This window comes from Mesocricetus auratus, unplaced genomic scaffold (genome assembly GCF_017639785.1).
Source record: "Mesocricetus auratus isolate SY011 unplaced genomic scaffold, BCM_Maur_2.0 Super-Scaffold_100691, whole genome shotgun sequence".
NCBI classification, from domain to species: Eukaryota; Metazoa; Chordata; class Mammalia; order Rodentia; family Cricetidae; genus Mesocricetus; species Mesocricetus auratus.
The window spans coordinates 821,734-848,001 of NW_024429267.1; the positions used below are offsets into that span (position 1 = coordinate 821,734).

The 26,268-nt window shown below is 44.7% G+C and overlaps 1 protein-coding gene across 2 annotated transcripts in view; it reads left to right on the plus strand.

Annotated features, from left to right (window-relative positions):
• Positions 1–11,831: 11,831 nt before the first annotated feature.
• Positions 11,832–26,268, plus strand: part of Uaca (uveal autoantigen with coiled-coil domains and ankyrin repeats) — a 91,060-nt gene continuing 76,623 nt past the window's right edge. The window contains exon 1 of one of the 2 annotated variants that reach the window (XM_040739644.1): positions 11,832–12,024. In XM_040739644.1, coding sequence (XP_040595578.1) covers positions 11,941–12,024 — 84 coding nt within the window. In that variant the 5' untranslated portion in view covers positions 11,832–11,940. The remainder of the gene's footprint in view (positions 12,025–26,268) is intronic. The other variant, XM_013117458.3, reaches the window with a different exon arrangement.

Consider the following 26,268-nt stretch of genomic DNA (forward strand, 5'->3'; position numbering starts at 1 on the left):
GATACACTAAATCACTCTCTTTTATACTCGATGTTCCCTTTTTTGTTTCATTAACTTGGTCTGTGGAGGTTTGGTGTGTGTGTGACCGGACACAGTGGTTCTATAATCTCAAACTTACCCTTACATCCTCACTAGATACCCCAGAAGACTTCCCTGGTGGTCTCATATCTCATCCTAGGTTCTTTTATTGCTAGGTTGGAGCTGACTCGTAGAGAAGTTTCCAAGAATTTTAGTGAAATGGTTGAGGTCACCTCCAGGATGGAAGTACTTACACTCTGGAAACTGGCAACAGCTGAGATGACTCAGTTCTCTTCCCACCCAGTTACAAAAATCCAGTTGCTAAACAACTTACAAGCACACCTCTGGTTAAGTCTTCTAGAACCAGGTTTGATGACGTCAGAGTTCTCCTTCCAACAGAGGCTGAATTTCTGTCTGAATATTAACATTCTATAGCATATCATGTGTATGCACAAGTTGTTTCCTTTGCATCTTGGGTCTGCAGTTTCACATGTGTACAAACTATTTACAGGCATGAATATCACTTCCAGTTGGGTTTGACACCCATTTACACTCTTGGTGTGTAACAGCATGGCCTGATTCACAATGGCTAACTCTCCATTCTTCTCCTGAACAACTCCAATGTGGATATAATTTAGCAGTGTAAGCTCCTGGTCCATTATTTAATAAAACTAGGATATTATTATAGAATATACTACCTAATTAGCTGCTGGGAGTATTCAAATAATGCTTGTAAAGAATTTAGCACAGTGCTTGGCACTTAGTAATATTTTAATAAATGCTAGTTACAGTGCTTGTAGCGTAGGTGGGCACAGAAGGGTGGAATATAGTGTGTTATCCACAAATATTTTGATCAGCCCCTTCTAGCTTTTGAACACAAATAAACTGTGCTCCTGATGGTTCAGCTGTTGGGAGCCTGGTGTGTACTGCCCTTGGAAAGACACCGGCTGAGGAATTATCTCCCTTCTAGGAAGAACACTAGTTACTTCTGAGACCAGGGACAGCTCGCTGATATTCAGGGGTTCGGAGCCTTTACATCAGACCTTGCATCTCTTTTCAAGCTTTCCTAAGCACTGTTGTTCCCTGTGAGGCAGTGGCTCATGAGAAACCTCTTCCTTCTATGTGCCAGCCTATTCACACTGGTACCTCCAGCTTTTGCCTTCGTCCCCTTACACATGCTAAAGCTTCTAAGGGCTTACATCCCTCCCCGCCTTCTTAAGGACTTGACTCTTATAGATGACTCCTGCTGTTTCCCCAGCTGCCCCACTGCAGGACCATTCTCTTTCCAGCCTGTAGAGTAGATGTAATAGGTCCCACCTCTGAATGGAAAGCTTCCCACAGATTCTCCACCACTCTCTAGATGCTTTTGAGTTTTTCTGCTCCCTCCACACCACAATCTCTACCTTCTCATCTCCCATTCTCTCTAAAATCTACTCAAACCAATCTTCTCCATCTTTTGTAGGTATCCGGCAGCCTTGATAACCCACCTTCTCTTGGCTGCTGCCTTATTCCACTCTCTGGTCTGCGGCTACTCTCCAATCGTTTCCCGCCAGCCTTTTTTGTTGGTACCTTCTCTCTGCTTGATTTCTAAACATCGAAGTGCCTCCTTCACAGCCCCAGGTCTTCCTCTGTGAAATATCTCTCCTGCTTCCATGGTTTTTGAGGTCCACTCATCTGTTCTGTCCATGAATCCTAAATCTGTGTCTCCAACCTCAGCTTTCTAATGAGTTTCAGCTGAACTCCCTTCTTACGGCCTCACTCAGCAGCTCAGTGGTCAGCCCAGGCTAATATGGCTGAAGAGAATGCTCATGCTTCGGTTCAAAACATCATCATTCCCACCCACTCAGGGTCACTATCTACCTATTTGCTTAATGGTTCCTGTTGAGCCTCTATCAGTGTCTTAAAGGTCAGCTGTGACAAACCTATAATTGCCTTAGGAATGGATGGATGCCCAACAAAGACATTTCTTATAGCTGAGGTTGCATCATACAATGCTCCCTGTCCTGTGTGTAAAGCCTGTCCTTGTATGACATTTATTTCAAAACGCTGCATTGACAAATTGCTGAGAACCTGCTGTCTTTCACTTCTAATGAGGACAACTGTCATACATGGTTTTGTTCATTAGGAATCTGAATGTCACCTTTCAAACTTAAGAGCTGCAGTTATGGGTTCTCTAGCATGAAACATGCTCTCTCTTCCCATTTTTTGTCTCCTTTTTTAAAAAAATTACAACTATGGTAATGAAATATGCTTCCAGTCTTCTGTTGGGGGAGAAACTATTTAGGGGAGAAGGTGAGACAGAAAGGAGGAAGTCCTAAGTTGTAATTAGATAGAAGAAGGAGCTTCTGGTATCCTATTACATAGTAGGCCGACTATAGATAATGATGTACTATGTGTTTTTTTTTATCTAGAAGAAAGGATTTTGAATTATTACATAAACAAATGGTAGGCATTTGAGGAGATGTTAACTGATTTGAATACTGCACATATATATATATAGAAACATAACACATCTCTCCTTAACTATACACTTTATTCATATACTAGTCAATAATTGAAATGGGAATTAAATAAGGTCATTGAAAATAGGGAGCAGTCTACTGCTTGTTGCAGATGCTGACTTGAGCCAGTATGGAGCTGACAGGAGTTTTCAGGTTAGAAGGATTTATGTGACAGCGTGAGCAACCTTCATTGTTATCTATGATGTTCTGAGATCCACATTTGGGGATTTCCCAAGATGGCTGGAGTTACAAGTTGATTTGCTATTAGGAACCCACCCACCTGAGGGCGAGGGGGCTAGATTAATTTGCAGTTTTTACTTGACTTGTCACTGGAAAGTCATGAGCCAAGAAGCTGACAGGTCCCAGGAATCTCTTGTTCTCTCAGTCCCCTGTCCCAGAAGTGGGAGAAGGTGCACCTTTTAGTTAGCTTTAGAAGGCTATGCCTTGATCTTGGATAATGCATGGCTACACCCTTCTGAAGTTCAAAGGAATGATGCTTAATTGCTGTTTAGCCCAAGGATGGTTTTGAAGTTTATGGAGCATAATAGATACATACTTCTTCCTAGCATGATGAAATTAAATTGTAACTTGTTTGAAGTCCAGAGTGTGTTGGTGTCTTAGTGTATTTGTTATTCTTGTATATATTCACTTGTGGCAATAGCAATAGGAAAAATGTAAATGAGTTCATTGTAACTGAGTATTTGTTGATATTTACACCAAATAAACATATTGTGATATAAAGAATTTATCATGATGAAGTCATGAAAGCAGATAGCAGACAAAACTCTCAGAATAAAACATTTATTGAAAAGCAGTTATGATGTCCTCAGTGTAAGATGGAACAATGGAACAGAAGTGTGACATGAACAATGTCCCAGATGCAAGGCTATTACCTTGATTTAGAATTACCTCCCCTGAAGCATGGCAAGCAGCAATTGCTTAGCAATTGTATTTTATTTCATGTTTTAAATTTCAATGAAAATTATGTATGTAGGTTTACAGAAGGTTTACAGAAGAGGTACACAGGTGAAAAAAAAATCGCTAACCATTCTCTTCCAGAGAGCAAAAGTCTCATTTTCATAATCAAACTAAAAAATCATCAGTGAATCGTGCATCATGCCAAAAATAACTTTTTAGATTAATCGTTGTGTGTGTGTGCGCACACGCTTGCGCATGCTTGTGAGTGCATGTACAAGAGTACCCATGGGGAGGCAAGAGGTCGGTGTCAATGTCTTCCTCCATCACTCTCACTTTATTAATTGAGCCTGGAACTCAGCCACACTGAGTGACCAGCAAACCCCAGGGATCCCTGGCTCTGCCTCCCCAGTGCTGGAATTACAAGGGTGTTCTACTGCACCAGCTTTCCACATGGGTGCTGGGGTTAAACTTAGGTCCTCATGCTTGTCCAGCAAGCCTTTTATCAACTCAGCCATCTTCTCTGCCCCCAGCATTAATCTTTCACAATATACATTTAATCTAGACTTAATATTCTACATAAAAAACAAGATTTACATACAGATGTATTCATTTGTCAGCATATTCCATTAAAGAGGTCAAAATAGGCACATTAAAATGTGTGAAGTTGCCAGGCATTGGTGGCCCATGCCTTTAGTCCCAGCACTCAGGAGGCAGAGGCAGGCGGATCTCTGTGAGTTTGAGACCAGTCTGGTCTACAAGAGCTAGTTCCAGGACAGCTCCAAAGCCACAGAAAAACCCTGTCTCGAAAAACCAAAACACAAACAAACAAACAAAAAACGTGTGAAGTGGCCAAGCAACGGTGGTGCACACTTTTAATCCCAGCACTGGGGAGGCAGAGGCAAGTGAATCTCTGTGATTTCTAGGCCATCCTGGTCTACAAAGGGATTTCCAGGACAGCCAGAGCTGTTACACAGAGAAACCTTGTCTTAAAAAAACCAACCAACCAACCAACCAAACAACATATGAAATGTTATCTGTGATCTCATGTAAAATATTCTTTCATATATAGTAAATGATACAATAGATGACAATGTTTACATATGGTTTTATCAGAACATGGATTCATCTGGTGCCTGTCAACAATATAGTCAACAATAAAATCATTTAAGTGACGAGAAGACTGTCATTGTTAATTATGAATGTTAATTAGGTTGTTTCTTAAGTGCATTAGAAAGTGAGACAAAACTTGATATGTTTATTTTTAACAGTGTTTTGCTATGTAGCCCAGGTTGAACTTGTCATCTTTTTGCCCCATCCTCCTGTGAGCTATGGTTGCAGACTTATACCACCATACCCACCTTTAGTTTGTTATATTCCTTATCTTTACATTTATTTTATTTTATTTGTGTGTGTGTGTGTGTGTTGCATGTATATGCATGCGTATGGGTATGTTTCTCCCATAGTATTCCTGTAGAGGTCAGAAGACATCTTGTAGCAGTAGACTCTCTTTTTTCCTACAATGTGGGTTTCAGGCATCAAGCTTGGGTTGTCAGGCTTGGCAGCAAGAACCTTCCCTGGCTGCGCCATCCACCAGGCATAGCTTGACTTCTCCCAGTAGTGTTCTTCATTGGCCTGTGGAGCAGCAAGTGGCATGGAATTGGCTGCCTTACATGCTGGTAAGTTAATTATCCAGTCAGGAATATTTACTGAAAATACGAGAACTTTAACAGGTCCCTTGCAGATCTGGAAGAGAAAAAACAAAAACAAACAAACAAACAAAAACCAAAAACATGGTCAGAATAAGTAAATAAGTAAATGTATTACTTTCAGATCTGTGGAGACAGACTTTGCCAGCTTTTTCAATTCAAAATCAAAACCCTTTTCTTTTATCTCACAGAGCTCCCCACTGGGTTTATCTTGATATTCCACCTAAGATAAGAAAACTTCAAGGTCCAGAAATACTTCCTTAGATGATCCCTGAACTAAATTCCTGGCGGTTATCTTCACTCTGGTTTACATCACCTTGCTTTGAAAGGGGGTAATGGAGAGCTTCAGCTTTGAGCCTGGGCTCACAAGGCTATCAGTCATCTCCTTAAAGAGAAGGCCGAGGCATTTCTGGAGCTGTACATTCACAAGATTGATAACAAAGGTTAATTCTCACAACTAAAACCAGTTGGATTTTTTTTTTTTTTTACTGAATCCAATGAATTAACCCTAAGTGTCTCCTCTGCTCTCAGGTATAAGGCCAGCACTGGGGGTGGGAGGGGTCTGGCTTTGATCTGGACTGTGACATCCCCTCCCCCCTTTGCTACCTCTTTCCATAGTGAAACTAATGACACACACTGCATGTGTCACAGACCATTGACAGTCTGTAAGCGTGGAGGAGCCAAGGGAGACAGATAGGAAGCAGGCCTTTCTCAGTGAGATAACTGGTAAACAGGAGCCATCGTTAACACAGTACACTCAACTCCACAAGCCTCGGCAGGCAGGGGAGAGCAGAGAAGCTGTTTCTGTGGCTAGAGAAATGGCTCACTGGACAAAATGCTTGCCTGGCATCCACAGGGACCTGAATATGATCCCCAGAACCTATGTAAAAATATAAATAAGTAAGAAGTGGGCAATGCATATCCTCAACCCCAGCACTAGGGAGGCAGGCAGGCATCTGTTGGACAGCCTACTTGGGGAGTTTCAGGCTACTAAGAGACTTTGTCTCAAGACAGTGACTGACAGCTGTCCTCTGACCTCCATGGGCAACCTGCATACCTACCCCTGGTCACTCATGAGCTCCTTCATGCGTGTGTATTTTTTAAAAGTTGTTTCTGTAAGATGGAATTGATAGGCCTAGAAGTTTTAGTGCAAACTCACACAAGGGTCAGAGGTTATATGGGGCAGAAGCCATCCCCTTGGCACACATTCCAAGTTTTCCAGGATGGAGTCACCAGACAGCCTCCAAACACAGATGGTTTTACAATTAGGGCCAAAGATGAGCTGTTTATTTTTTTAAAGCTCACTTATGCAATAGAGTTTAGTTTTGAGTGTAGTGAGGGAGGAGGGTGTGAGAACTGCCTTGGGGCTTTCATTCTGGGGTGGAGATCTGCATCACGTTTCATGATCTCGTGCCCCAGGACTTTGCCAGCTATGCGATGTAGCATCAGAACTAGGAGAGGATGAAAGATGTCCTGGCCATTGGGGCTGGACATAGGGCTGTTGACTGGCGCCATTGGATAGGATCCCTGAGATGGTCCCCCGAATGTGTGATGCCTGAGGCTTGCTTGGAGGCAATGGTCCTGTTTGAGAGGCGAAGGTATTTGGGATGTGAAGGTTAGGTTTACTCTGTTGTTTACTCCCCTCCTCCTCACAGACCATCTCTGTCATGATTATCATCTAAGCATCTTTTGCTTATGCTCTCTTCCTGTTTTGTTTTGTTTGCAGGTCCCCTGGCTATACTGGCCTACCTGGTTCTGCTTCTCACTCATGCCCCTTCAAGGGATGGATATCCAACCTTGGGCTGTTCTCTCCTTGCTGGCTTATCGTCTAAGTGTTTCCCTCGCTTAACATAGGTCACACCTGCAACCCTGCTGTACTTAAAAGGTAGACACCTGATTGAGCTATGTAGGATAGCTTTGTTCCATGGCCTAATATACACATTTCTTGACAGGAGGGCAAAGAAATAGGATACTAAGGCAGTGTGAACCCTTTGTAGTGTTGAGACATCTTTGATAGGTTGTTACTTACATAGACACACCACCATCACCACCATCACCACCACCACCATCACCACCACCACCACCACCACCACCACCACCACCATCACCACCACCACCATGATGTGTGTATAAAACACTTTTTTTTCTAAGACATGGTTTTTCTGTGTAGTCCTGGATGTCCCGGAATTCACTCTGTAAACCAGGCTGGCCTTGGATTCAGAAATCTGCCTCCTGAGTGCTGGAATTAAAGGCATGTGCCCTCTACCACCTGGCTGCAAAAACATCTTTTAAAGGGTGCTGGAGAGATGACTTTGTGGTTAAGAGGCCTTGCTGCTTTCAGAGGGCCCAAGCTCAGTTCCCAGAACCCATGCTGTACAGCTCACAACCATCAGCTCTAGATCTGATGCTCTCTCCTAGCTTCCTTGGGCACCTGCATACATGGACATACACACCTACACATAACTAAAAAATTGTAAGTGTGAAAGCAAAACCTAAAACTGGCTTCTATAGATTCAGTATGGTAAGAAAATCTATTGAAGTGTTCTCTGAAGAGATGATAAAACAATTTTTTTGTAAAGTGAGAAGAATGAACCAAATCAAACCAAGCCTGTCTAGCTAAAGGCTGCTAGATGGCTTGACTTCACACAGGGTGTCTCGAGATCAGCACAGAAAGCTGGCCTGCACATTCAGGGTGCTGCTCTCTACTTAGTTGCTCTCAAATGAGAACGAGCAGACGTCAGCTATTAAGTTTCTAGACTGGAAGAATCCAAAAAGGCGACTGGACATAGACACCATGTGGACATCATGCAGACAGTTCATAAAAATAACTTGCCCAACATTTTTGGAGCCTGATGCAAACTATACTTGTGGCTGTGGCTGTTTCCTTTGCTTTATCCAGTAACAAACAAAAAGAAGCCAGTCACCCAGGCTACAATAACTCGGACGCTCCGGGAGACACCAGTAGAGAGTAAGGCCACAATTAACTTGACAGCCAGTTATGCAGGGAGACATGCTACTGAAGGCAACACATAGAAGATCCAGTCAGGGGTCCAGAATGAAGGGAACAGGGCACACATCTTAAGTGCCTACCATAGGTATTGAGTATTTGAGCAACAACACAGCCCCCAGACTATTCCAACTGTGTTTCACAGCTGACAGGGTCCCAACTAAACAGCACCTGGAAACTCAGAAAGAACAACCACAATTCACTCCAAAAGCACAAACAACAGATCAATCCAATCAGAAGTATTTATTGAGTATCCATCATAATAGCTCTCCAGAACACTCAAATATACAGCTTCTGGGGCTGGGGAGAAGACTCAGTGGGTAAGGTACCCATGTAGAAAGCCAGACAGGCTGTGAGCTGTATCCCAGCTCTGGGAGGTGGAGATGGGTAGATTCTCAGAGCTTTCTAGTTTGACTGAATCACGGAGCCCCAGGTTCAGTGAGAGACCCTTCCTTGAAACAAAAAATGTGAAGAATGATCAAAGACAACACCTGATGTTGACTTCAGGCCTCCACACACTGAACATCCCCAACACCCATGTATGTGCACACAACACACAAAAATACATATTAAAAATGACGTTATTTCTTATGTTAAGGAATGAAGGTCAACAGCAGTGTTGTCGGAGAGTCACACTTACTTCCCAGAAGGGTGGGGTCGGTGTGCAATCAGGGAAGTTATTGCTAGAGGAACATACTTGGGAAGGACTCCTGCTTTATTTTTTTAAAATCACCTTTTAATTGAAGCATAGCCCAGCTAGCTGGGTGTGGTGGAGCATCACGTCTGTAATCCCAGTGCTCAGGAGACAGAGGCAGGAAGATTGTGAGTTCCTGGCCAGCCGGGCCTACATATCAAAACTGGCCTCAAAACAAGCAAGCTAAGAAACTAACACCCAGAAGTGGACAAAGTCCCTGAATTGTGACAAACCGAATACACTAGTTGTGTGACAGGCACCTATGTAAGGGGATACAGCCCTTCAGGGCACTCCTGTTCCTTCAGTCCTTTCCAAGCACTCTTAGAGAACAGAATGCTTTCAGGTGAACGCAGACAAGCTCGTTAGAAGAGTACTTCGTATCTGTGAGGATGTGAACACTGGTAGCCATGTGCCCTGACTGAAGAGTGGGCCCAGGCTAGTTTGCACCCAGTGCCAGGTGAAGAAAAGCTGTAGAGCCTCGGGTGCCGAGTAGTCAGATTCTATTCACAAGCTGCTGAAGGGTTCCTGTTTGTTTCCATTTAGTCTTGGCTTCTCCTCTTCCTCTTTTTTTCTAATCCCCTTCTCTCCTGGCCTGGTCACTCCTTCTTTAACAGTGCCTTGCCATGTGCCTGGCCTTGAGCTCATGATCTCCAGCCTTAGTCATCTGTGGCAGTTTGAGTGAGATGTCACCCAAAGTCTCAGACATTTGAATACATACATGGTCCCCATTTGGTGGCAATTTGGGGAGGATTAAAAGGTGTGGTCTTGCTGGAGTAAGCATGTCACTGGGGGCATGATTAGAGGAGGTTTCAAGCCTCTAGCATTGGAGTTAGCTTTTTGCTTCCTGTTTGTGGTTTAAGATCTAAGTTCTCAGTTGCTGCTGCAGATACCTCTGCTACAGCATCACAGACTCCAGTCATCTGGAGCCTTAAGACCCCAGTAAACGCTTTCTTCTATAAGTTGCCTTGGTTATGACGTTTTATCAGCAATAAAAATGTAACTAACACACCTGAATGCTGGGATACAAGCACACACTACCACTGGGATATTCCACCAGAGGAGTTTCCAGCAAAGGTTCCTGTGTAAGCCTTTTTGTTGATGGTTAGTTTTGCAGTTTGCTTTCTGTGGCCAAACACATTGGGGAAGAAAAGGTTTATTTGACTTACAGGTATAGTCCATCATTGAGGGAGGTCAAGGCAGGCACTAAAGGTAAAAATCCGGAGGCGGGAACTGAAACAGAGGCCATGGAGGAGCTCTACTTACTGGCTTGCTCCCAGGCTCATGCATTCTACCTTTCTTATACAGCCCAGGCCCACTTGCCTAGGTATGATCCTGCTCACCATAGGCCATGCCCTCCTATGTCAACGAGGAATCAAGAAAATGCCCCACAGACATGCTCACATGCTAGTATGATGAGGTTGCCTCTCCCCAGGCGTGTCAAACTGACAACCAGGATGACCCACCAGTTAGTCACTTGTTGTGATGGACAAGGTGAGAACTGGGAACTTGGACAATGGCTGGGAAGCTCCTCTGGAGCCCAGCATGAGCTAATGCTGGCTTTCTCTGCAGCAGTGAAGACAGGAACCTGCCACCCACAGACAGTTGGAGTGAAGTCAGAACAGCTGTGGATCTTTACAGGGACGGGAGGCAAGAATCCCTGAGCCTAACCAAGACAAAACCAACTGTCTTCTCAGGTGCTTGTTAGTGACTTCTGCTGAGGACTAAGGGGCTCTGAGTACTGTATCTTCAGGAGACCTCTGAAGATTTTCTCACACTTTTGGAATAAAACCTAGAGCCATTCTGAGGGAAAGCTGAAGAAAGAAACTGCCCTTGGAGACAAAAAAAAAAAAAAGCCTTTGTGAGACTCACAGGATGTTTGTCTTTTCATGTGGATGTATGTGAGAATAAACATTTGGCTGGGGAAATCTCACTCCAAGGAAAATTCTTGAAGCCATCCTGTTAACAGGACATAATTGGGTGTTGGTCACCAGACAGTGTCTTCTTTCCACTCTTAAATGGTTTTCAGTAATTCAGAATTCTGAGTTGGATGAGCTGATGCCTTGTATATTTATGTCTGTGCATCTACAAAAAGGATACACGCTCTTAAAATGTAATATTCTACACTTACTGAGAATTTCATATACAATATGTTTCAGTGAAATTTACCCCTAACTTCCTCCTCCAACTCCTTTTGGACAATTTCTTTTATCATTTTGGCTACATGTGAAGCTTTACTGAAGGTGCCCCTTCATCCCTCCCTCTACATCAGTACATCAACACGTGCCTTGAATTATACTATTAAGTCTAAGTGAGCACCACCCACGGTGGCTAGAAGAGGGTATCAAGCTCTCCTGGGACTGGGGCTAAAGATGTTTGCGAAGTCCTGAGAATTGAACCCAGCTCCTCCACAAGAACAGCCAGTACTCTTAGCCGCTAAGTCACCTCTCCAACTTCAATGCATCCACTGCCCCCAGTCTGTTAACTGTCCGAATCAGCTCCTTTTTCTTACAAGCTTGTTTGTCCCAGAGTTCCCCATGTGTTTGGCTGTGAGATTTGTGGTCCCAGGGTTCGTGTCCTCATGAGGACCCTGAACGGGAAGTTGCTTGAAAGGTGGTTTGTGTGTAGGTAAGTTTCCTTCCTGATAGGAGGAAGGAAAATTTTACCCGATAAAAGGCTCGCCAAGGGGAAGAAGAGGGAGCCTGGGGAGATAAGAACCGGTCTAGGCTGGATCTCTCTGACCTTAGACCACCCAAGTGTGCAGGTACCAAACGCCGCGCCTCTGCTCACTCAACAGCCAACTCCACGCGCTGCAAAGCTGAAGTTCCCTAACTTTTCCTCCAGAGGGGAGAGGAAGGGTGTTATGAAGTTTAAAAGGGAAGTCCCGCCCCCTTCCCGATTTCCAATTGGTCGGGGCCGACCCCACCCTAGTCAGACACCAGACCCGATTGGCTGCCGGAGGGACCGTGTTGAGCGAGGCCCCCAGGGCCCCAGGTGGCAGGTGGGGCGGGCCCCGCGCGCTACCGGGCGTCCGCCGCTCCGGCCCTCGCACTCGCAGCCAGCAGCCCGGTGGGGACAGGGACCCTCAGAGCTGTAGCCATGAAGAGCCTCAAGTCCCGGCTGTGGAGGCAGGACGCGCCCGTCCCCACGTCGCCCTCATCGCCCACCGCGGTGGCCAGCACGGTGAGTAACGCACGCGGCGGGGACCCTGGGGACCCTCCCCGCTGCGCCCCTCACCGAGGAGCTGAGCTTCTCGGAGGAGCCCCAGGTCCCCTTCTCACCTTGACTTTTGCGGGGTACCCCATTCCCATCTCTTTCCGCGGCGGGGACCCCCGTCTCTGTCCTCCCGTGGTGCAGCCCTGTTCTTCGCGTGTCCCCATCGTGCTGGGTGTCCGCGATGCCGGGGTCCGGGTGGCCCCGGTCTTCCACCCGGTGCCGCCCGCGCGGACTCCGGACCCGCCTGGCTCCGCGGCTTCTCGCCCTGCCAGTGTTGGGAGAGACGTTGTGTGTCCTCCGCTGAGGCTGTCACCGGGGAAGTCTGGTTCTCAGCCAGGCTGGGCGAGAATAGGGATCTCAAATGCAGACAAAGCCCCGCTTGTGTTTAATCCTGGGGATGGCGAAGTCAGGAAGGTCCTGTTGGCAGAGTAAATCCCACCTGTGGGGCAGGTGGGTGCGGGACATGGGTGCGGAGCTGTGAAGCCTGAACTCAGTGTGCAGGCGGAGAGAAATGGAGCTGTGTGGCTCCTCTGTGAGTTGGCAGAGAGAACAGAAATCTTGGGAAACATCCTGACTGCAGATGTTGGAACTTGGATAATTTGGCAGGTTAGAATGGCCGTATCATCAAAATTCTGTTATTAAGGGCATTCTATTTAAAAAGTCTCGCAAAGTCAAATACAGAGGAGATGGAATGTGCTAACTGCCCTCATACCTGGTGGTCGTAATTAAAATGGACCTCTGTAACTTTACACAGATTTCACTGAAGGATTGGATGCTTTTTTATGAGAATACAAATGAATTTGTTTCGGGTTTTGAATTCATTCAGATCAGTCAGTGTCTTTCTGAAGGATTACCTTTAGTAGTAGTTTAGATGGTCTTAAAGGAAATGGAAGAAACTAGACTTAAAAAAATAGGAAAAATGATGCATAGTCTGGGTGTGGTATTGCCGGTCTGTAATCCCAGCACTTTGGAGGCAGAGGCAGGAGGATCACGAGTTCCAGTCTAGTCTGGGCTATACAGGGAGTTGGAGTCCAGCCTGGATTATATGAGAACCTGTCTCAAAAACAAACAAACAAAGCGGGAGTGGGGGTGAGAAAGAAATAATTGATTCAGACAGCTTGGGCTTTGATGTTTGATCACACCTGGATATGTTTTGAAAATTCACAGGAAAAAAGTTTTGTTTTCCTCTTGACTTAAAAACTATTTGGCAGAAAAACGTAAGTGTATTGGAAGTAGCCATGGTTACAGATCAGCTTTTTCCCTATGCTAGCAGAAGATCCCCCTTTCCCCAACCTTGCAGCTGTATTTCTCCCAGGTTGGTTCGCACCAAGGATTTATGTTTCCACTTGGAGGTTTGTGTCACTTCTTTTCATTCCCGTTTTCCGGAAGCCCAGAGGTTGTAGCTACTGCTGGTGTTCTCAGTATGCACGCTGTAAAACACTTGGAGCATGGGTCTTTTGAGTTTGTCTTTAGCATGCACTAAACTGAGCATTCTGCCATTTCTTAAAGTCATAAAAGCTAAATGCATGGTGTAAAAACTTTCTCAGTTTGTTAAGGCATAGAATCTTGTTTTGTAGGAGTTTTAAAATGAAAGTAGCTGGATGCCGTCCTAGTAGAAGCCAGCCAAGCATCGATCGATCAATCGGTAGGATGATGTGGGCGAACAGGAAGGACAGACCTTATAGCTTTATAGTCTGTATAACCCAGAATCTGGTTTGTCACGTGTGTGTGCTCAAGAGTGTGCTTGGGTGCATTTTGTTCTGACAGGGTCCCTCTCTTCATCTCTCCTTCTGCCCACAAACCTTTCTGAAGAGACCCCGCACATGACTTAGTGTCTACCAGGAGCAAAATTAATTTCAACAGATTGCCAGTCTCTCATCTTCGTCCTTCAGCCCCACCTTCCTCAGAAGCCACTGGGGTTATTATTTGTTTTCATCCCCCACCAGAGGAAGTGCATCCCAGTAGGTATGGTATGAACACACACACACACACACACACACACACACTCGCACACACACTTTATAGAAAATGCAGAGAAATGTCTGATAGGTAAGATACAGTGTCTCAGGGTATTTTAATTTTTTAATTGCACATTATTTATTTATTTGTGTGTGTGTATTTGCTTGTGTATTGGCACATATGTGCCATAGTGTGTATGTAGAGGTCAAGGGACAACTAACTCAGGTCAGCCTTGGTGGCAAGCCCCTTTATGCACTGAGAGTCTCACAGACCTTCAGGACTTTAGATCTTGTATTTCCCTGGTGAGTGAACTTACTTGATTGTCTTTTTGTGTCCTTCTGAGCCCCTTGCATCTTTGCTAGGAACACTTTGCCTTTTCTATCTTTTGTGTGTGTTGTTGTTGATTTTTGTATGTACTTCATGTCTAGGAAGCCCAGACCTTTCACACAAGCATCTAAGATGAATTCTTAGCTGTTTGTTGTGATTCTTAATGGCATTAGCATTCTCTATGTAGAAGGTGGTTGTTTGTGTACAATTTAACCTTTGATTTTGTGACTTTATGTTACATATTAGTCTTCTCAAGATATAATATTGGACAATAGAACCTTCCCAAATTTCTTTTAGTATGCAATTTCTTTCTTAGTTTTGTTTCACTTATTTAGCCAGGGTCTTACTTTCTGGCCCTGGAACTCATTATGTAGACCAGGCTGGCCTCACAGACCCTCTTGCCTCTGTCTCCCCAAATTCGGGATTGGAGGTGTGGGCCACCCTGCCTGGCTCAGTTTCATTTTTAAACATTTATTCCCTGTAATGTAAGAGGCTGTACAGCTTGGTTTCCTTTTTCTCTCTCCCTTTCCAAGTTTCAAATCTCCTAATGCGAGTCTTGGAAACACTCATTTAATTTTCATGGAAATTTTCATAATTTACTCTGGATAACTTTGATATGTTTGTAACATAGCTGTCTTTGCTTATATCTCAGCTTAACCAACCGAAACACAGACTGAGAGATGTAGATGTGTGAGTATTTTATGATGGTGTGTGTAGCACAATACCATCATCCCCTGTGAAACTATGGTTATATGTAGAAGTAAGCTTACATAGTCTCAACAGCAGCAGTGTCAGTTAAATCAAGGTCAAGGGGTGTAGAGTTCAGCAAATGAGAATGCGTTCATACAAATGTAAGTAAGTGCACTTCACAGAGGTAAACATTGGTAGTATATATTTGTTTTTTTTTGTTGTTGTTGTTTGCTTTTCAAGACAGAGTTTTTCTGCATATCCCTGGCTGTCATGGAACTCACTCTCTAGACCAGGCTAATGTACATTCAGAGATCTTCCTGTTTCTTCCTTCCCGGTGCTGGCATTAAAGGCTTACACCACTACACCTGGCTGCTAGTATATCTTTGGAGGCTGATCTTCTACTGCTCAGATTTGGAGATAGCTGCATCTATTAACAACAAACTTGGGAAATCTTTGTGTTATATTTGTTTGTTTTGAAATAAGGTATTCCAGGCAGACTTCCTATTCACGGAGGTCCCCCTGCTTCAGCCTCACAAATCTTGAATGAACAGGTGTGAGCTTCCACACCTGAATACATTTATTCTTAATTGCTAAATTGTAGCTTTATATTCCCAGTGGGATCATTAAATGACTGGAAGTATTATATCAGATCTATGTCAGTTATATGATGTACAGTAATAGTAGGCTTGCTTGTTTTCCTGGAGTTAAGATTAGGGCATTTGAGCAATAAAATTAAGGGACTGTGTTTCAAGATGAAGCAGAGGTGCTGCAAACAAATATTGTAAGCGGTTTTTGGCATGGCTCTCCCCTTTAAATCTCACCTGTCCTTATTGTTGTAACTTATTAAGGCCCTTCTAAAAAGTTACGTGTGTGTGTGTGCGCGCGTGTGTGTGTGTGTGTGTGTGTGTGCTCGCGCGCGTGCGCGCGCGTGTGTGTGTGTGTGTGTGAGAAGAGGATGTCAGATCCCCTGGCACTGGAGTTATGAACATCTCATATAGGTGCTGGGATCTGAGGTTGGATCCCCTGCAAGAGCATCAACTGTTTTTAACTGCTGAGCCACAGCCTGGTTTATTAAGTTCTTGAATGTAATTGTCATTCTGCTGCCCTTTCTCTGCTTGTTACATAGAACAGGGCATTTTATAAGTTAATGAAACCTCTTCTGAAGCATCTTGCTAATCTCTGCACCCCAAAAAATGTTGATGCTTCTAAAGGATTAAAGTTTCAAATAGAGCACCTGGGGGAAAAACAAACAAAACCCCAAATCCACTTTTTGTTCCCACCAGGATATTAGATCCTATGTATTAGAAAGCATAAAGGTTTAAGCATGAGTCTGGTTTAGCTGTGGTTCTGAGAATGAAGACTTCAAGTTTTAGACCCCAGGATTTGAGTGTGTTCCATACAAGGCTAATGTTATTACTGCAGTGACTTAGGGATCATGTGAATAATTAAGAACACAAATTGTTACGCTTATTCTAAACTGGATAAGTTACTAAGCACAGTTTACTGTTGTTACTGAGGAGCCCAACCCTTAATTAAAAACGTTTACCTAATTAATGCTTTGTTTGTATTGTTATCCTGTGTTATTTCCTTGTGGCCCTGGGAGAGAGGTTACAAATGAAGACTTCTGTTTTGAGGTTACAGAAATGGCTCAGTTAGGAAAATGCTTGCTTTACAGGCATAAGGACCCAGAGTCCCAGAACCTGGTGGGAAAAGCTGGTGTGGTGCCATGTGTTTCTAGTCCCAATGCAGGGAGGTGGAGGCTAGAAGGTCGCTAGCCTACTTAGGAGCTTTAGGCCAGTGAGAGACCCTGTTTCAGAAGAGGGGGACTGTAGCTCCTGGGGAGTGATATCCTAGGTTGTCCTCTGACTCTCATATGTGATGCTGGGTGCATGCACCCACAGAGTTCTCTTTTTATACTTCAACTTCAGCCTTAAGGCTGCATCAGATTCACTTGGAAATGGATGTACATCCAAACTGCAGACTTATGCTGTCTTTTCCCTACAGTGTTCAAGATTTTTTTAAAATTTTATTTTTAAGATTTACTTTTAATTATACGTGTGTGTGTGTGTGTGTGTGTGTGTGTGTTGCACATTTGAGTGCAGGTGCTCTCAGGGCCTTAAGGAGGCATCAGACCCAATGGAGCTGGATTACAGGTAGTTGTGAGTCATCTGACGTGAATGTTGGGAACCAAACTTACATTCTCTCCAAAACCAGTGTGTATGTATTCTTTGAGAATTTCATACATGTATACAATGTACATTAGTCACATTCACTCCCACTTATCCCTTCAATTCTGCCACATGTTCCCAGTATGTCGGCCTCCCCACTTCATGTCTTTTTCTCACATAGTCCACAGACTTGATGATAGTTTAGGATTTTAATTACTTTTTTATGCACCATATATAACCCCCCTATATTAGGTTAGAAATTGGAGTAGTCACCTTATTTTATTTATTTTGGCGAGACAGAGTTTCTCTGTAGCTTTGGAGACTGTCCTGGAACTCCCTCTGTAGACCAAGCTACCTTTGAACTCAGATATCTGCCTGCCTCTGCCTCCCAAGTGCTGGGATTAGAGGTGTGTGCCACTACTACCTGACTTATTTTATTTTTTAAATTTATGCATTTGTGTGTGTTCAAATATGTGAGGGTACGTGTGTGTGTGTGTGTGTGTGTGTGTGTGTGTTCATTCTTGTGGAGGACAGAGGACAACTTCAGATGTCATCTTCAGGAATACACACCTTTGAGACAAGGACTCATATTTAGCTGAAGTGCATCAATTAAGCTAGCTCTGTTAGCCAGAAAGTCCCAGCAGTCCTACTGCCTCCACTTTCCTAGGGCTGGAATTACAAGCTATCCTGCCTTTCTATATAGATCAGGAGCTTAACTTTAGGTCCTCAGGCTTACAAGGTAAGCACTTAACCAACAAGTCATCTCTCCAGCCTCACAGGTGCCTTAACTAGTCTTAAAACTGTGGAAAAAGTAAATTGGGCTCAATAATGGGTTAATAATTATACCCTCTTTGGAGAACTAGACAATTCCAAGGCAGGGGTAGAGAAAGCAAAGCCTGTAATCACTTTTCATACCATATGGAAGAATGCTGCTATCAAAGATTGGACTTTGAAACCACAGTGAAGAGGCCCTCCTTCCCAGCAGGAATGGGACCTTTTAAGCATCAATAAAGATAATGTCAATGGGCTGCACTCTAGTAATGATTTTGAATAGAAACCATTAGTCACCTTTGGAAGATGCTTGGGCATGGATTCATTCTTTGAAGCTCAGGAAAAGAAAGACTTCTTTCCCTGTGTGAATTGTATCTCAGCATAACAGAACCACTGAAAGGGGAAAGAAGCTCTTAAAATAGATGGAGAAGGGCTGAACTAGTATGTCACAGGTTCTGTTCTAGCTAATGAATGAGGAAAGGGCAATGGGGTTCAGATCCGAGGGTTTTACAGCTCTGAATGAGTTAATGGATCGAGAGTCTGGCCTGAGTGACTATTAGAGGCTACCAATGTCTCAATAAAGAAAGACAGACATCATTTATTCATGGTCCTAGCCACATTAGAGTTTTTTAAAGAAGAGCCACCTGCAAACACAGAAGCACTTCACATTCACAATCAGTGCTTTTAGAAATACAGAGAGGAACCCAGGAAGTAGGCACCAAAGTCTGGTTGTGGGAAACTCTGAGATGATACAGTTTCTTTGTAAGCTGGAAGAGATGGAGAAGGAACCTAGAGATCTCAGGAGAGTGAAGGGCTTAGAAGCCATTACCCAATCGAAATGGTGGACTCTTCTGACCCCTGGATAAATAGCTGTAAAATATACAAGCTACTAAGACAATTGTGGAAACGGAACCAGCAGTTATAAACTCAACATGGAATTATTCAACAGGTTTCAGTGTGACTGTGATGGGACTGTTTATGAAGAATATCTCTCAGTGGAATATTTAGAAGAGCACTGACAGATGAAATAATAGGAAGTCTGGGGCTTGCTTCAGCATACCCTAGGGTGGTGAGAGGGATACATTTGAATAGGATTGGTCATGAGTTCATAACTGTAGCTTGGCGTTCACAATGCATTTGCTTTAATGGTCTTGTTGAATTTAGCAAATGTCCTAACTGTTAGGTCTCAAAGAAACCCAGGACAAGCCTTACTCAGTTCCTGTGGCTCCTTCCAGCACTTCTCACCCCCCCCCCCATACCCCAAACCTTTCCCTCCCAGAGCCTGGGTTTCTACCTCCCAGCCTTTCTTACCTGTGTATCTCAGCCATTTTGGCTATGTGCTCCCTTGGCCCCTTGGTCTGTTTGCCCCCATCTCTCCAGTCTCACCCCCAACCCCCACCCCGCCCCCATGACCTAGTGCAGTCTGCTGGCCATGTTCAGTCTGGACCCTTCCAGATGCCTTTGGCTGAATTCTCCCTCATATGTACAGTAAACCTCCTCCACCATACCTTGGAGCAGTCACATCCTTATTTTTCCTTCCCTAAAGTTTTTATAATATAGATCTAGTCACAGCCTCTGAGAATTTGAAGCGAGAAATAGTATGAGAACCATGATAGAGGTCTGTATAAATCAGGGGCTGAGGAGATGGCTCACCAGTAAGGTGCCCTACAAACATGAAGACCTGAGTTTGATTTCCAACCCCTGTGTCATGGTACATGCTTATAATTGCGGTGCTAGGAGGTGGAACCAAGGCGAACTCCGGGGCTAGCTGTCCAGTCAGCACAGCCTGCTTGGTGAGTTCAAGACCTCTGAGAGCATGTCTTTCAAGCAACTAGGTGGAAGGCCCCAGAGGAAGGCCAACTGAGGTGGTCATCTGTTTTCCATACACACACATGCCAAAATGTACACGCTTGCACACAGTCTCAGTCTCTGCACAAGAAGTCTGTATAGATTGCTGTAGGACCACAGATGGGTAGGTGGGGTCAAAGGAAAGATAGGAAGCTTAACAATTAGAATGGCCTTCAAGGCAGAAGAACTCTGTGTGTGTGTGTGTGTGTGTGTGTGTGTGTGTGTGTATGTGTGTGTGTGTTTGTGTGTGTGTGTTTAAAAGGCATACATTTTTTTTTTGGAGATGACATATTTTGACTGTTAATCAATTGTTAAGCTTGACATTTTCCTTTTAGTCAGGTGTTCCTTTTCATATGCGTGCAGTGGATAATTATTGTCAACGTGACTGGGTTAGAATCACCTAGGAGTTTGGTGAGGCATGCCTCTGGTGTGCTCATGAAGGCATTCCAGAGAGGACTGAAGGAGAAAACCCAAGTGAGTGTGGATGGCACCATCCCACGGCTGGGTCTGGACAGAATAAAGGGGGGAAGCCAGTAGAGAATCCTCCTCTCTGTGGGCGCTGCTTCGTTTCTGTCAACCGGACAAACTAAGGTTATCTGAGATGAAGGAACCTCAATTGAGAAACACCTCCCACAGAGTGGCCTGTGGGAAAATCTATGGGGGCATTTCCTTGATTAATAATTGATGCAGGAGCACCCAGCCTACTGTGGGCAGGGCCACCCCTGGGCAGGTGGTCCTAGGCTGTACAAGAAAGCAAGAGCAGGCCACGGGGAGCAGGCCAGTTAGTAGTCTTCCTCTGTGGTCCTTGCTTCAGCTCCTATCTCCAGGTTCCTGTCACTAGGTTTCTCCCCGAGTTACTGCCCTGACTTCCCCCGGTGATGGCTGTAATCTGCAGTATAAGCCAAGTGAATCCTTTTCTTCCCAAAGTTGCTTATAGTCATAGAGTTTAATCAAACGGTAGAAACCAACTGAGACGCTGTGCTTCCTGGTGGAGGCCTCCTTTCCTCCTTCCCCACCCCCCTCTCCTCCATACATGCCATGCATATGCCCTAGCCACAGAGCTACCTTTAGCCCCACAGGAATGCTTTGTAAACTGGTAAGAGTATAACATTCTTCCTTCTTTATTTGGTTGTTTCTTGGTTTTCTTATTGCAGGGGAGCTACTCAGCAGAGGGTGGGGTATTTTGAAAGTGAATGTTGAGTTGGAGGAGCCTGAGGGTGGTTCTGGTAAAGCAAACACACTGGTGAGTTTCGGAGGCCCCATAGTGAGAGACACTTGCTATTGCTTTATGAGTGTTTTGACTGAGTCTTATCTGGCTAACCCTGGTCTCTAACTATGTAGTGATGGCTGGCTCTGAACTCCTGATCCTCCTGCTCCCACCTCCCAGGTACTGGAATTACAGACAGGGATCACCATTCCCAGGAAGAGGTTTCATAACTGTGATAGCTTTTTTGATTCATTTTTGGTTTTGACAGAGTTTTTTAAAAAATTTGAATTTTATTAATTCTAACTGTGTGTGTGTATGGGTATGCGCATGTGAGTTTCGGTGACTGAGAATTCTAACTGTGTGTGTATGGGTATGTGTGTGTGAGCTTAGGTGACTGAGAGTTCTAACTGTGTGTATGGATATGCGAATGTGAGCTTTGGTGACTGAGGAGGAGGAGGCCAGAAGCACTGCAAGCCTTGAAGCTGGAGTTCTTGTGAGCCACCATTGTGGGTACTGAGAATTGAACTGGGTCCTTCGCAAGAGCTGGAAGTGCTTTTAGCCTCATTTTAAAAACCAACCAGCCAGCCAGACAGACAGACAGCCAACCAACCAGACAGCCAGACATCCAACCAACAAACAAACCCACTGCAAAATATAAACAACAATCATGGTAATGGACAAGTAGGTAAGGAGGGAAATGAAGAACTTTTCAGTTTTAGCAAAGGCCTGTCCTAGGCCAAAGACCATCTGTCCACAGCTTCTGGAAGCCCTGGATGGTGAGAAGTGGCAGTGCATGCGTGCGCCAGCACACACACACACATTCATTCTCTCTCTCTCTCTCTCTCCCTCTCTCCCTCTCTCCCTCTCTCCCTCTCCCTCTCCCTCTCCCTCCCCTCTCCCTCTCCCTCTCTCTCTCTCTCTGTCCCCCTCTCTCCCTCTCCTCTCCCTCCCTCTCTCTCCCCCTCTCTCCCTCTCTCCTTCTCTCCCTCTCTCCCTCTCTCCCTCTCCCTCTCCCTCTCCCTCCCCTCTCCCTCTCCCTCTCTCTCTCTCTCTCTCCCCCTCTCTCCCTCTCCCCCTCTCCCTCTCCCTCTCTCCCTCTCCCTCTCCCTCTCCCTCTCCCTCCCCTCTCCCTCTCCCTCTCCCTCTCCCTCTCTCTCTCCCTCTCCCTCTCTCTCTCCCTCTCCCCCTCTCTCCCTCTCTCCCTCTCTCCCTCTCCCTCTCCCTCCCCTCTCCCTCTCCCTCCCCTCTCCCTCTCTCTCTCCCTCTCCCTCTCTCTCTCTCTCTCTCTCTCTCTCTCTCTCTCTCTCTCTCTCTCTCTCTCTCTCTGCTCCAGGTGCTGAAGCCTGGTGAGAAGTGGCAGCGCATGTATGCGTGAACACACACACACTCACTCACTCACTTACACACTCACTCACTCACTTACACACTCACTCACTCACTTACACACTCACTCACTCACTTACTCACTCACTCTGCTCCAGGAGTAGGTGATGAAGCCTGGGAGACTTGAGCTGAGTTTTGCCACTCCTGGTAGTTGGTTTTATGACCTTTGACAAAACTACTTAAATATATTTGTTCTTGAATTTGGAAATGGAAGTTAATAACTGTGTTTTGTCAAGTCGTTGGGAGGATGAAATGAGATAAGGTACAATCAGTGCTTGACCATATTAGTGACTCTTGTCCTGTGGCTGCCTCCTTGAGAGACCTTGTCACAGTCATCAACTGTACCAACTTGGCTCTGTTGCCTTCCCATTTGTGCATACACAATAGTCGTCTCAATCTTTTCATTCCTAAAGAATATGAGCACTTGTAGGCTCTTTTTTAGGCCAGATTTCTAAAACTCATCCACATCTGCCTCTGGTAGCTGTCCTGAGAGAGGTGACTGCAGTCTTTATCAATGATAGGAAAGTAATTTCTCGAGCATTCCGTCTCCTAGCTTGAGCACCAGGAGATGAGAGGCTTTCCGCTTTGTGGAGGAGTGCGATGCAGTGCAAGCTACTGGCCTACTCGGGATTGTGGGATACAGTGCAAGCTACTGGGCTAATAGGGATTGTGGGATACAGTGCAAGCTACTGGGCTAATAGGGAGTCTGTGACACAGTGCAAACTATTGACCCAGTAGAGATTGTGGAATACAGTGCAAGCTACTGATCCAGGGTGGCTGAGGCATCGGGAGTTTCGAGTCAATCAATTGTCTGTCTTGAAGTGAACTGTTTGCTGACTCTCAGTGCGCCTACAATGCTACCAAATGGCACTTTTATCTACTTAATTATGTCCCTCTCCCCAGAAGGAAGCCACACACCCATTAAGCAGTCTCTTCCCACTTTCTCTTCCCCTGTCCCCGGGATCTGCTGAGTGAGCTGCTTAATCTGAAGCTTAAAGGAGGTGGGTGGAAGCCTTCCAGGAAAGGGCAAAAACCATTCAGAGGGAGAGGCAGAGGCATGGAGAGGAAAAGTAGAGTGACGGGAGGAAGCTGGTGCCTAGACTGGCAGCTCAGCATTGTTGGATCCTAGAAGAATATCCAGGAGATTGGGTGGGAAGTAGGCCTGAAGAGGAAGTCAAGTGTCTTAAAAATGTCGTCTTTAAGAGTATTGCACTTGGGGCTGGAGAGATGGATCAGTTGTTAAGAGCACTGGCTGCTAGTTCCCGTCACTCATGTGACAGCTCACAAATGTCTGTAACTCCAAACTCAGGAGATTTGATGACCTCTTCTGGCTTCATGGGCATTTTTCCTGGCATGCATGTAGTGCACAGGCATACTTGCAGGCAAAATATCCATACACATGAATATTTATATATTGCATATCTATCTGTCTGTCTGTCTATCTATCTATCATCCATCCATCCATCTATCCATACAAACACACATATGTATACACACACATATATATTTAAAATAGAGAGTTGGGCTTGCACTGTGAATGCAGAAGTGGGAGTCCCTCAAGTGGGGTTTCTGTGGAAGCTCTGGTGGGAACAGATTTGAGAAGGTCAAGCTTGAAGTAGTTCCTTGCAGCTGCAGTTGTGCAGACTGGAGCTGGCAAGGGCCCAGAGCATGAAGGTCTGGAGAGATTGGAGAGACAGTGCACCCAAGACCCACACAAGTGACCCACCAAAGTCATCCAGTCAACAGATTGTCAGAATCCCACATGCACTCCTAACCTGAGAGATTCCCACAAGTGCTGTGTTTGAAGCTAATCTGTGACTACCTGGTAATTGTGCTCTTAGTGGGATAGAGACCTCTGCTTGTGTATCTCCAAGCATTAGCTGCCTTGGTGGTTGTTTAAATATTCTTATCTATAGTCAGTTGGGATGAATGGCACAGTGTGCTGTTGGAGTTTGGAAAATACACCTGACACCTGAACTTTCTAGGCTAACAATCACTGTAAGCACAGAATTTTAGCAGATATGTGACTGATTTCTCTCATCTTTTTGCTATAGAAAATTGAAACACAATTCAGGAGATTAGCATAGTGAACTAGGGTGAGTCTACCCATTAGATCTAGAAGCCGATGTTTGATCATATTTTCTCTTAAAGTTTGTTTTGCATTGTGTGTGTGTGTGTGTGTGTGTGTGTGTGTGTGTGTGTGTGTAAACTTGAAGGAGGTAGTTTTCTCCTTCCACATGGGTTTAAGGGGCTAAACTCAAGTCATCAGGCTTGGCATCAAGTGCCTTTACATGCTGAGCCATCTCAAAGCACTGGCTATATTTTCTCTTCATTTGAGTATATATACAAAATATGTAGAGTTTATGTACTGATATCTTTCACTGAACCATTTGACGGGAAGTTGTAGACTATATTTCAGGTAAATACTACAGCACATGCCACTTAAGAATAGGACAGCTAGCCGGGTGATGGTGGCGCACGCCTTTATTCCCAGCACTCAGGAGGCAAAGGCAGGCGGATCTCTGTGAGTTCAAGACCAACCTAGTCTACAAGAGCTAGTTCCCAGACAGCCTCCAAAGCCACAGAGAAACCCTGAAAAAACAAACAAACAAAAAACCCAGAATAGGACAGCTTTAGTTGGAGAAATAGCATACCAGTTAAGATCACTGGCTATTCTTCCAGGGGGCCTGGGGACCAGAACCCACACGGCAGTTCAAAATTCCTGGAACTTCAGTTTAAGGCCCCCTCTTCTAGCCTTTGTGAGCATTGCACACATGCAGTGTAAAGACATATATGCAGACAGACAAAACACTCACACATATAAAACAAAATCTGTAAAAAAAAGCAGAACAGGATATCTTACATATCTCCAGTGTAATGTGCTGTGTGAAACTACAACTCAAAGATAAGGAAGTATAAGGTTGATCTAAATAAGAATTGGAAGACAGTGGCTTTTCCTCTCTCAGCTATAGTTGAATCTAGCCATGTTAAGGCATTATGTGGATATTTTTGTCATACCTGTGAAACATGCTAATTAATAATATGTTTTTATATTAATGCCCTTAATATGAATACCAGGATGCTCATTTAGACAGGAAACTATGTGTTGGCCAGCAGGTGAGAGGGTGCTGCTGGTCCCTGAAGCTACAGGGTGTCTGTAGGGAGCAGACATGGTTACTGACAGGGACTGGTGAGAGGAGGCTGTTGTATGAGCTATGTGTGAGCTTGGCGCTGCTTCCTGTGGAGCTCCTCATGCTCCAGACCCCATTCCTGCTCACCCTGAATGATCTGAGGCTTCAGATAGAATCAGGAGACTGTTGCCTGAGAGCCATATAAACACCACACTCAGAGGCTCTGTCCCTTCACTCAGTGATAAGTAAATGCCTTCCTGTGTCTGTGTGGTGCACCAGAGTTGATATTGGGTGTCTTTCCATGAGGTTACAAACCTTGTATTTTGGTTCTGGGTCTTTCACTGAACTTGGAACTCACTGTTCCAGTAGCAAACTACCTGCCCTCCCCAGCCTTTGGGTTAGAGATGTACATGGCACTACCCAGCTTTTTTTCAAGATTTATTTACATTTGGTCATGAGTGTGTGTGTGTGTGTGTGTGTGTGTGTGTGTGTGTGTGTTGCCTAGGGAATATAAACAAAAACATTTCAGTGTATATCTCTAAATGTCTAAAGCTTTTTTTTTTGGAGTGTTTTTTCTTTAAGATTAATCAGGCTCACATTTAAGGATGTAGTGTTATTTCAAATAGCTACAATAAACTATTGAAATATTCAGAATGGCTCACATGCTTCTGGAAATTAGATTTTGTGCCTCATATTTTGATCATTAAAAACATTTTCTAGTTTATAA